The sequence below is a fragment of the Orussus abietinus genome, unplaced genomic scaffold (assembly GCF_000612105.2).
Source record: "Orussus abietinus isolate OABI.00-Male unplaced genomic scaffold, Oabi_2.0 scaffold288, whole genome shotgun sequence".
NCBI lineage: Eukaryota > Metazoa > Arthropoda > Insecta > Hymenoptera > Orussidae > Orussus > Orussus abietinus.
Window position 1 is genome coordinate 72,126 of NW_019394439.1, and position 12,567 is coordinate 84,692.

A 12,567-nucleotide genomic window follows, 5' to 3' on the forward strand; every position below is an offset into this window, starting at 1 on the left:
CGGGACTATCTGGCCAAGACTCTGGCCAGGATCTTCCCAAAGCCTGAAGGAACCTCCACGACTGGAAGGAAGGTTCCTTTCATGAACGAACTGGTTCCTTTCTCAAGAAAGTCTTCCAAATTTCGCCCGACAAATTTCTAACGGCCTGAAACTCAAAAGTTACCTACTCAGGGCAATTTCCTGTCATTTCATCGTTCTGAAAGTTTGTCCACTCTTTACAAGGGGAGCTTGAAGTGAAGTCTCAAGCAGGGCGCCGAATGTTAGAAGAAAAGGAAAAAACACACAAATCGACAATACCTTGATTTAAACAGAATTTTCCGAATTTCTGAACCCCTAGTGTCCTTATGACGGGAATGAGAAATTACATCTTATAAATGCAGGTCTTGAGTAACCCAGGACAATTATTTCATCTTAATCTCTGAGATTCTTTGCTTAAGGGGATGCGAAAGTGCCGTCAGACGTTTCGTTTATGAAACTTTTCTCTGAACGGGGTGTACCGAATCGTTTCAAACCTTACAACGTGAATATGAAAGGTATAAGGAAGGTACTAACACCCCCGAAATTTCATGTTTTTTACCCAAATTTTAAAAACACCTGTAAACAAATATTTTAAAAATCAAATTTTCATGGGTGTTAAAACCCTCCTTGCAGCTTCCATATTCACGTTGTAAAATTTGAAACAATTCGGTCAACACTGTTCGGAGAAAAGCTTCATAAACGAGACTTCTTTGACTTGCTTTCATATCCCCTTAATTTCTAAGGTTCTTTGTTTTATATCAATTACCAGCGATTCTTTATCAGCATTTTGAATCGTTTAAGGTTTCCACGTACACTTTCAAAGGCAGTATAAAATATAAAGGCGAGTGCGTATAACGGGCTTAAGGCCGCCGCCTATCCGCGAATTCCATAACGCCTTGGAATGGCGCTATATTATTATTAGAGTCCCTTAAGTCTAAGAGCCTTAAATCTGCGATAAGTTATGGGTCCTCCCCCGGCCTTTCTCTTTCGCGATGCCTCCCCGGTTTGGGCCGGGGTGAGGAATCTACGCACCTCCTACGTACACGCACTTCCCTATAATGTCTTAGTCTACGTCGAGGCGCCTCTCTTCGGTCTTTATCTCGCATACATTACTCCACCGGGCCAGGAGCGCTCTGGACGCGCCCTGGTGGCTGTAATTGAAAATAACTGCCACCCTAACCGAGCCGATGAACTCACCCCTCTGCAGGGATCATCGCCGGCCGCCCCACGTTTAGCGGGGATGAACAAAGTCGATCTGCAATTTCTCTAGGAAAAATTCCTTGTTTGTCCGAATGATACTCCAGTTAAGTCAATTTTTCCTTGAAAATACAGTTCCCTCCCAGGAATTTTTCGATGGATTGCAATAAAAAACAATGGCCGCCCCACATTTAACGGGGATGAACAAAGTCGATGTCCAAGTTCTCCAGGAAAAATTGTTAAAGATATGATGTATGATCTTCCGGGTACGGCACTAGTTGGACAATAATTATTTCCGCCTTCCGTTAGCGTTATCTTTATTTCCCCTTAAGTAATAATAATTAACAAAGTATAACATAATTCTGTAAATATTGACACGCAAATGGTAATTCATTGTAAGTTAAAAGCGATAGAAGAAGCGTTTACTTTCCGAATCGGGTTCCTATCATGGCGGAGAAACTTTCACCTACGGTGCGTTAAGCACCGCGAAACTTTCCCGGTTGCGTTAAGGACTGCAATTAATTTCCATCGTAATTTTTTTTTACCGGTTTTCTTTACACATTTCCAGAATCGTTCACCTGCAATAAACTCGGCGAAGGCAAAGAAAAAGGCGATGAAGAAAGAAATGGAAAAAAATAAGAAAGACTGTCAATTACGACGGAAATTAATTGCAACCCTTAACGCAACCGGGACTTCTCCCATCACTCCCTTGAGATCATCGTAGATTGATCCTGGGACGCATTTGCCGGGGATGAAGAAAGCGTCGACGAGCCTAAGAGTCGTCCCGAAGAGATTAGATCAAAAGCGTCGTAACCAGGAGGGGTTGTCAGGGGTTGGGCGTCGCGGCGTCCTCGCGAGAAGAAGTAGCTTATCGCGACAATAAAAATGGGCATCAACTAAGATTCGGAGTCCCTCCCGGAAAAGGTCGTGTCGTGGTTACGCTATTCAAAATGACTGTAATATGTTCCTAATCTCGGTTATAATTCCCATCAAGATGGATCCTAAAAAGAGGTTAGGCGTCCTCAGGATTGGGTAGGTATAACACGCTATGTATAATAAAATACATGGTTTTCTACGCGTATATTGTTTATACGCGAGCACGAAGTGTATTACGCCCTTTTATTTCTAAATAGAAAATAATAAACTTAGAAGTCTGATATTAAGGTGATGTGAAAGTGGCGTCAGAGGTCTCGTTTATACAAGCTTTTTTCCGAACTGGGTATACCGAATCGTTTCCAACTTTACAACATGAACGTAGCGACTACAAGGAAGATCTTGATACCCATTAAATTTCATTTTTTACGAAAAATATTAAGAATACCTTTGAAGAAATTTTTAAATCATTGAAATTTTATATGTGTCAGGACTTTCCTTAAGGTGATGTGAAAGGGACGTCTGAGAGGTCTCGTTTATGAAACTTTTCTCCAAACTGAGTTTACCGAATCGTTTTAAACTTGACCATGTGAACATGGAGGTCATAAGGAAGGTCCTGACTCTCATGAAATTTCAATCTTTTCAACATTTGTTTATAGAAATCTTCATTGTTTGTTATAAAAAGTGAAATTTCATGAGTATCAGGACCTTCCTTACGACCTCCATGTTCACGTAATAAGGTTTGAAACGATTCGGTACACCCAGTACGTAGAAAAGTTTCATGATTGATATCTCAGATGCCACTTTCACACCCCCTTAAACAGGATTAAGTCGAAAGAATTTCCAACACAAGTGCCAAATTAATTGTTCCTTAAAACTGTTTACTCGTTTACATAGTCGATCGGAAGCCGCGACATAAATTGAGAGATAGGAAAGGAGATTTAGAAACTTCAATTAGGGTATATCTTAGACCTAATCAGATGATTTCTCTTATATGAGCATTTTTTCCGCCGAAGCAACGAATCCGCAACCCTCGGACGGAATGGCGGCGGGGGTGTGGGACCCGATGGGACTTAGCGGGGAATTTGAATGCGGATTTGTCGCGTCTGAAAGCAGACTCGCGAGGACGACGATTAGACAATGCGCCGGGAACGCGGAGGGTGTGCGCCCCGACGCCCTCGACGCCCCCGACGCACAGAGTTCGGAGTTCCCACAGATGCGCTCCCTGGCCGCCCAATTCGCGCCCACCTTCGCGCCCTGATCTCGTTAAGGGCGCAGCGAACCGCGAATACTCGACATCCATTCGAATTTACGCGAGACATCCATCTCTGGTTGGTTTACGACATTAGTCCCCGCCAATTCGAGCGGCTCGATTGATCTGCTCTAATAAAGGTAAAATCATCCGCACAGCATAACAGTTCAATTGCCTACATTTATAGTTTCTTACCAGTGGCATGTGAATTCACTTTCGTCATTTAGGTAACCGGACAATTGGGAAAATAATTCCACACAAATCCTGGATGTGTATTTGTAGGATGGTGTTCAGGACCTGATTATGAACATGGGATAAGAAAGGGGAATAAAGAAAGTCGTTTTCGCCCTTGGTAGAGCTCGTCTGGGCACCTGCGGTTTTGCACCGCCTTAAGACGCGACCTCGGCAGATCCGATGGTCTAAATTTAATTGTCTACATTTGTAGCTGCCTACCAGTTGCATGTGAATGCACTTTCGTCATTTGGGTAACCGGACTATTGGGAAAATAATTGCACACAAATCCTGGATGTGTATTTGTAGCACGGTGTTCAGGATCTGATTATGAAAATGGGATAAGAAAGAGGAATAAAAAAGAAAGTAAACGATCAGTTCCTGTGAAAACGTCAAAATTCAATTGTCCACATTTATAGTTGCTTACCAGTTGCATATCAATGCACTTTCGTCATTGGGTAACCAAACTATTGGGAAAATAATTCCACACAAATCCTGGATGTGTATTTCTAGCATGGTATTCAGGACCTGATTATGAATATGGGATAAGAAAGGGGAATAAAGAATGTCATTGTCACCCTTGGTAGAGCTCGTCTTGGCACCTGCGGTTTCGCACCGCCTTAAGGCGCGACCTCGGCAGATCCGATGGCGCTCCCGTCCACGTGGGCGCCCCTTAATGCGGAAGAGTGAAGTTTGCGCTTCGTGGCGGGATTTGATTTAGAGACACGCCATGGCAATTACGAGTGCACGTTTCAAAAGGCGCCGCAACCCTCGGCCCGGAATCTCCCTCGCGGGGTATAAAAGGTATATCGCGGGGTCGGGCCAGGCTTGGCTTTGTGCGCTCGGCACTCCCGTCGAACCCGGCCGAGATAAGCCGTTATTTATACCCTGGCTTAAGCCCCGGCAGAAAGGGATCCGCCAAAACGTGGAATCGTTTAAAAATCACCAGGATCATTACCTTGGGCGGAGAAATTTTTACGACGCGACCGAAGACACGTATCCCGAAATTCATTCAAATCCACTTAATTCATTCATTAAAGTTAATTTAATGATGCCGTAGGGAAATATATCGGTAGGTTAATGGTTTTAAGAAAACTATGGTTATAACCATACTAATAAGTTTCCCCTATAGGGGAAAAGAACGCGTTTATTAGTTATTTATTATAAAGGCGATGAAGTCGTCGCGGGAATTTTTTTCGCTCTCCATCGGGCATGTATATATTTTCTAGGATGTTTCATTTACTTTCTACGAGATGGGGACTTATTTTCAAATTATTCTGTTTTTCAATCTTTGTCGCGCCTGAATGCGGAGTACACAACTCACGCGAGTACGCCTGGTGGCCGCTACGTGGCGACCGCAACCCGCAAGTGCGGAGTTACCGGGTAAAAGATATAAGACCGTGGTCCATTAGGCGAGATGTGCAGAATACTTTTCATCTATGATTACTTTGGAAAGAAAGAATCCCACCAATAACATGCAGGTAAGATCATAAGAGAAGTTACAATCAAAGACACATCACCAATTAAAATTTGATTGGCATTGCTGGTACAGCGTAGGATCCACATCTGCGAAGCGTAAGTACACAGAACGAGTTTTTCAGAGCAGTATCATCGTTAGGTATCCAGTAAGCCATTAAATAATAGTTGATTTTCTTAAAAAAAAACAGGGCGACCAGTAATTATGTTTTAGATCTAAGAAGATTCGGCAGCCCGGATTCCATTGGTTACTATTTGTATCTGTGTATTTATTACCTTATTTGTATTTGTAATAATGAAATTTCTTCATTATCGAAATACGCAGTCTTTTCCTTCACCCAGACCTTAACCTCGGGAACCTCAACGCTTTGTACAAGCTTCTGTCGCGGAAAGAGAACCGAACGTAAACTTGGGTGCCACCTAACCTATGACGTGATTTGTTGTTAAATTCTAACCAACAACCAAGAATTCCAAGATCAAGATATACATAATGTTACGGTGCGACAAAGTTCGTTACGAGGTTTTCGCAACTGGCGATTCAAAGGGAGTCATCAAATCTCTGAAATGAGAACAGTTTGCTACAAACATCTCATTATAGGGAAGAGCGCAGAAAAGCGTGACCAAGAAGGAATGCAAAAACGTAACAAAACTCATTACGGGATGTTTTTTCATAGTCTTTCTCAAGGGATGTAGCGAATCGAAGATAATCATCGAATCTCTGAAATGAGAACAGATTGCTAGAATCGTTCCATTATAGAGAGGAGTGGCAAAGAAAGAATGCAGAAACGCAACAAAACTCATTACGGGGTGATTTTTCGTAGTCTTCCCAACGGGCGTGGCGAATCGGTGGAGCTCTGGATATCTAAAGGTTCTCCGTTAGCTCGGGGGTGGCGGTGGGGGTGGCGGCGAGGCGGAAGCTTCCGTCTTGGGGGCACCCCCACCCAGAACGGGGGGTGGGTGGCAACCGGCTCGAACTGATCAATACTTGAAACACCGCAAGGTATCGTCCCGTTATTTCCGGTGTCCCCAGGCCGGAAATGAAGGCGTTAAAAATATATAGGCCCCGCCACCCTCGCCCCGTCTCGCCCTGTCTCGCGGTACAACCCGAGAGATAGCGCCCTCCGTATATCGCGAGCATATATCCTTCTGCAGATTCCACCCCTTCTCGCCCTCCTTCACGACTCGAAGTGCTAGAAGCACATCAAGGGATGCACTTCGCTTTTGTTTAAGTTCCACGGAAGTCGCATCACCTCTGCACCTCCAATCTATAGACGTAGGGGATATAGAAGATAACTTTTTGCGGGTATAGAAACGGCCAAAAGCAACATAAGTTGACAGGTCACCGAATTCATTTTCACGATGTACATAATATCGAGCATATAGTGATATAATTCCCTAAGTATTCACAACTAGAGAAAACAAATGGGAGGGATAGTACCTAACTCTGAGTTAATTCAGAATCTACCGAATGCAATGGTTGACTGACTACCGGAAACCTTACAGAGGCACCGGAAGAACCGTCGAAGATCGAATTACGTAAATATGTGTGGAACAAATCGGAATGAGGTAACCCTAGGTTTGGTGTTATCAACAAATTGAGTGATAGAATCATAAGGGCTGGTTAACTATCGGAAATATCACGGTGGTACCAGAAAAAATGCTGAAGTGCAGTGAATCGAGTCGTAGGTAACCAAGCAGGGGGCAGGTTCAAGGTAGGCGTGACCCTGGGTCGGGCCCGCCAGGGAATCTGGGATTTGCGAAATCGCAGAAGGGGTTGGTTAATATCAACAGGTAGAGTCGGTGCTCACCCTCCCGGATAAGCCGGGGGCTAAGCGCCGGCGCTGGTTAAACCACTCGCACCCTCCGAGGGTGTGACCTACCCCCACCGGTGAGGCCGGACAGGCGAAAACCAACCTCCTCAGGTCCGCCTTTCTCCGATTCCCTGGAAACTCGAAATTTGTTATCAGCCGCTTGATAAAAATCCCCTGCCTCCCTTGGAACGCTTTTTCTTTCTCAGTATAGACTTCTTAGGAAAAACTTAGGATAAAGAATTTCCTCTGCAAAGACTTGAGAATTTCGTACTTCACGTTAATTCTAAAGCTTTCCGTAAATCCGGCACGTTTTATAAAGACGATTCTACAAGATTTAAGCGACCTCGTGTCACTTGGCTGCGGTCGTGCTTAAAAGGGGATATTTACTTGCCCTTGTCCGGGAAAAGAGTGGACAGGGGAAAATATCCGCATGGGTCAGCCAAGAGGGGCTTAGACTGGAAGATGGCTGGTCAATATCGGCTTTGGGATACTCGAGGTATTTATCTAATGTCTTATATTTTCCAGAACGTTGCCCAGTCAAATTTCCGTCTCTCCCAGATAAAAAGGTAGACCGGGAAGAAAGCAGACTGTCTTCTAGAAATTCTCCAAAATAATTGTCAGTGTTAGTTAAATTTCGTTAGGCAGAATTTTTGCTTTCCACATTAAAAGGAAAAGTAATTTACATTCGAAATGTAAATACGAATGTGTAATCGGACACTTCATTTATTTCCCTTCGTCAGCCTTTCTGCAGTATCGATTAGAGCCCCTGAAGAACAGCAACCAGGATTGCAGATAAGAATGACACGCCATCATATACATGGAGATATAAAATGACAAGTTGTATTAATTAAATAAAATAAATCCCTGTTGAAATACATTCAATACGCAGTTATTTGACTTTCAGTTTATCCCCATCTACATGTCTCGCGAGCATTTATTCAATTTTCTGTGAAAATTAGTTATATTGCCCCAGTGCACTTAATCTAACTAACCACAAGTAGGACATTGAATGGAGATATTTATTGACTAAATCGCGTACTCGTTGTACTACGATTATTTGAAATTTTAATGGGACCAGTTTCGAGAAAACATACGAAAAGTCTGCCCCTAAAGGGCAGCAACATTAATCACGGGAGTGTAGGGAAGTATATCCTTCACCTGGTGAGACTTATCTTCCAGATAGGGGAACGAGTCGCTTATCACTATCCGTACAAGTCATACACCCGGGACAGTTCATGGAATCACACCGATCAAGTCGGCAGATGCTAGTCGTGCTGGTATTCATTCGAAACAATAAAAAGGAACCAAAGTGCCATCGTTGTCATCGATGCAGTGTTGATTGGCCTCTGGAAGGCCCATTTGTCATGCAATTGAATCCACCCAGGAAAACAGGATCATCTAGCGATCCAATTAATTTAATATGTACCTAAGTGTTGCTAAAAAGAGCTGCCAGAAGAATCGTGTAATGGCTGACCCAATGAAAAGTAGAAGTGTGCAAGTTCCTAGCGGTTCCATTTCCAAAAGGTTCCCTCAATCGAAGGCGGCATTTAGGTGGTGGTTGTTGCTGCCGATAGTGTTTTGGATGCCTGTGGAGGGAATTCCGGCAATTCCAGGGAAAAGTAGCAGCAATTGCCCGCCAAGATGTCTCTGTTACTTGGATCGGGAACCCAGCATCATCGTTTGCTCCATGCAGGGTCTGGATCGGTTCCCAGAGAACGTCAGCAATCTTGTGAGTCGTGACTAGATGGTATGATGAATGATGGTGATTCCAGAAATCCTGGAACATCATTTACTGGTAGCTAATCTATCGTACATACTTAATGTGAAGTACCGAATGTACAGGCTTGAACCCAATGAGTAGTGTCAGAGACAAGTAGACCTTGAGATGGAGTAGCCATCAGCAGATAAGTGTTCCTTCACTGGTTTTGATAGTTCAATGGGGTTTCTAGGTGGAGCATTTGGACCTGTCAGGGAATCAGCTGGACACCTTGTCACAGGATGACCTGAATCGCCTGACAGAGCTGCAGTACCTGAATCTGGCTGATAATCGCCTGAGCGGTCTGCCAGAGAACATCAGTGGTCTGAAGAAGCTTCGCAAGCTGGACATCTCTGGGAATCGGATAAAGGACGTCTATCAGCTGATTTCAATAAGTCAGTTGATCGGACTGAAGATGCTTTACCTATCCAGAAATCCGATTTCAAGTCTGGAAGGCTTAACGAGTGGAAGCCTTCTAGCACTCGACGTCAGACGTTGCGGTAGGGGAACTTATCAACCAAATTTAGCGTTCTAGCCACATTTGGCGGACACAGTCCCTCTTAATTTTCTGCAATCTTGGACTGTGGGTGGAGATCTAGTCCTTTGACGTTTCTACTTCTACAATTCTTGCGTTTGGTCGCCTATAAGTCTGCTCTTCGTTGCAGAAATTGGGGAGGTCAGCGAATCCGCGCTCCTTCGACTCCCATCTCTTGCAGTTCTGAGCCTGGCGGAGAATCCTCTGAGGAGTTTTCAACGACCTGTCTGCAGATCCTTGCAGTGGCTGGACATGTCCGAATGTCTTTTAAACTACTTGACCCCAGACACTTTCGAGGGCCTCCCTAGTCTAGAGGACTTGCGACTTGCCAATAATCCTGCCTTGGTCTACAGCTCGAGGTTTGGGCTCCCCTTAACTATTTAATAGAACTCGGGCTGAAGTGCGTTGCCTACTTGGTTAATTAGAATCGAACAATTAAGACTTAAAACGTGAATTCTAATCTTCGATTGTGGGCTGTGGTTATTTAAACCTTTCGATTTGCAGGTTCGAGACGCTGAGACATCCACACCTTAAGAAATTGGACGTCTCAAGATGTAATTTAGACAGGCCGGGTCTTCACGGTTTGCCATCTTTGACGCAAGTCCAACTTTCCGGGAACTTGATACGAATTTTGCCTGACGGTATATTTCGAAAAAATCCCGAACTGACGAGACTCTCTCTGAATGGAAATGGACTGAGTAGCATAAACGCCAGCACCTTCGCAGGACTGTCGAGGCTGGAATTTTTGGACCTCTCTGAAAACGGACTCGAAGAAATTGCTAACAAAGATACCTTCTCAGGGAACGACCATTTGTTGCACCTCAATTTGTCTTTCAATGCCCTACTCTCTTTTCCAAGTGCGGCGATGTCGGTCAAGTCATTGGACTTGTCATCGAATTGGATACGTGAGCTCAATGGAGAGGCGTTTGCAAACTTGCCAAATATTAAGATTCTGAATTTGAGTGACAATAGACTAGAGGAACTTCCGAAGAACTTGGACTCCGATAGCCTGACCACTTTTTCTCTGGCGAAGAACAGACTAATGCGCATAAACAATGACGCGTTTTCAGACCTCCCGAATCTTCACGAGCTCGACATTTCAGGTAAACGGGAATATCAAAAGGGTATTATTAGATCCTTTCCAACAATCCCAGGTTTATGTATAAAAATATGAAGTTTGAAGTACCACTTCATCGAGGAAGATCTTTTCTGCCGCCATTGTCTTGCTTAAGGTGATATGAAAGTGTGGTATATACATAAAGAAAAGTGAAAATATTGATAAAACTTTTCTCCAAACTGGGTGCACCGAATTGTCTGAAACTTTAACACCTGATTACGGAGGCCCTAGGGAATTTATTACTAAATCCCCAATTTTCTACAATATTAATCGCGTAAGGAAGTGCATTGTCCCGAGTCCGAAATCTTGGTCACATCCAACGCGGTCTGTAAATGTTATTTTATCTCTCCGTATAAAACCGCAAAGAGCACTGTCAAGATTTCGACATCTAAGGCATGTCAATTCTCCTGACTCTTCTTTTATTTCATTTGCAGTGAAAATTAACCATGCCACTCGTTACAGGAAACCGACTTACGGACCCTCTGGACGTGGACGTGTTTCGGTCCAACAAAAACCTAAGTAGGATCCGACTGGACGACAATCCTTGGAGGTGCGATTGCGGGAAGCTTTACGGCATTTACGTGTACTTGACAATGCTACCGGAAAAGACGCCAGCTTCAGGGATGATCTGCCAAAGTCCTGTCAACGTGTCCGGATACTCCTGGGAGAGTGCCTGTCATGGGATGTGGAATGGACCCACCTATGAGAACAAGGAAAGGGTCTGGGGATTCGTGGTTGTCGGTTCGCTAAGTGCTCTCATCCTTTTTGGCAGTACAGTGTCATTAAGACACGCAATTCGGATGAAGAGACAAGCACGAGAAGACAGACGCCAAAGTCAGCTGAGAGAAGCTAGAGAAAGGCTGGGACTCTTGCAGCGACGGTAATCCCGATCACCTCCTTTTGTTTCCCCCCAATGTTCGGATAAATGTCTCCTCCACTGAGATTTGGCCAAGTAGATAACATAAAACTCGAGTGGACCATTGGTTTTTAAGCTGGGGAACTTTGTTAAGTACCTCCAAGTGCGATGGTCATGTCATCAGTCATATCTGATTCGTCATGTGTACCATCAGCCTAACTCTCGCTCTTATATCTGGAGAACATCTTTCGCCTTATCACAAAACCTTACTACAGTTTCTACATTTGTTCATATTTTTCACGTGTACGTGTGTGGATCCCGTGTCCCATTTTCAGGGTTCTTATCATCACGATTCCTTTCCCTATCAGCACTACCAGGGTATGGTCATTCAACTCTTGGTTTTGCTCATCCCTGTTTACTATTTTAGCACCCATTCTTTTTGGTGCACCGGGAGGGACTTCGAGATCATAACCAGTATCATAATCGTAATCAATAATTGCTGGTACTCGGTGTTGTAGAATCCGCAAACTCTAGGAGACCCAGAAAATGAAGTACACACGAGATGTGGATGTCGCGTTCTATCATCCCTTCGTCATGGAGCACCATCCAGCTATCCTAATCCATGGATTCGCTTTTTTACAGGAGTCAAGCCAACGAGGAAAACGAAGCCGCGGAGAGACACGACCCAAGGGTGCATCCTTCCGAATTGACAGGACCACCCACTTACGAGGAAGCTGTCCACATGTCTTACCTAGCTCGTTCATTGAACGCCCTGGATGAGGCATCGGAGGATGAAACATCGATCAGGGTGATGGGATCCGTGGACAACTTGGGCTCGAAGAAGAGAAGGCCTCCAAGAAGACCTAGAAGAAGACGGACTCACAGCGACGAAGATGAGCCCTCTGCTGCTCGGGAGGAGCGAAGAAGTCGCAGACGAAGATACGGCTCGGCAGATGTCCTGCGAACGTCTACTCGAACAAAGGAAAGGACCCCTTGCGAAGCCACAAACAGTGCTGGGCAACGCAACAACAGTATGCAAGAGAGGAGACAGGGTTCTCAAGCTGAGATGCCTCAACCTCGACCTAGAACTCCAGGAGCCAGGAAGAAGAAGCGTTGTGTACATTTGAGGGTGACCAATGGTACCTCCAGTGACGACGAGGACTCCAACAGGAGTCCTGGAGGACCTATGTCGAATTCGGGGACGAACTGTGTCATTCAGCACCTGTCAAGGGAGCCTAGAAGTGGCCGTGGTCCACTCCCATGAGAAGATGGATGATGGGAGGAGATTTGTTGAGCAACAAACGTTTCGTTTTGGGATCATTGGGATGAGTCAACTGCGGTAAAGCTAGGGTTAGGAGATTCAGGTGGAAGTTCCTGCAATTCCTAGAAGGCGTTGAAATCCCCTGAAACCTTCGGTATCAGCTTGAAGGTCCTAGAATACTGGC

At 44.6% G+C, this 12,567-nt stretch overlaps 1 protein-coding gene across 1 annotated transcript; it reads left to right on the forward strand.

Moving 5' to 3' along the window:
• The first annotated feature begins 6,887 nt into the window (after positions 1–6,887).
• Positions 6,888–12,456, forward strand: LOC105702519 (insulin-like growth factor-binding protein complex acid labile subunit). Its single transcript, XM_012430153.1, has 6 exons — positions 6,888–8,587; positions 8,808–9,114; positions 9,280–9,508; positions 9,654–10,252; positions 10,729–11,146; positions 11,765–12,456. Exons 1-6 carry the CDS (start codon positions 8,279–8,281, stop codon positions 12,384–12,386), a joined length of 2,484 nt encoding a protein of 827 aa, XP_012285576.1. The 5' UTR covers positions 6,888–8,278; the 3' UTR covers positions 12,387–12,456.
• The last annotated feature ends 111 nt before the right edge of the window (positions 12,457–12,567 follow it).

Bases quoted from the DNA above. Each gene is read 5' to 3' on its own strand.
- LOC105702519 (XM_012430153.1), top strand. From the start codon at position 8,279: ATGTACCTAAGTGTTGCTAAAAAGAGCTGCCAGAAGAATCGTGTAATG. The intron at 9,509-9,653 runs GTTTGGGCTCCC...TTCGATTTGCAG, and splicing joins GCCTTGGTCTACAGCTCGAG to GTTCGAGACGCTGAGACATC. The intron at 11,147-11,764 runs GTAATCCCGATC...GCTTTTTTACAG, and splicing joins CTGGGACTCTTGCAGCGACG to GAGTCAAGCCAACGAGGAAA.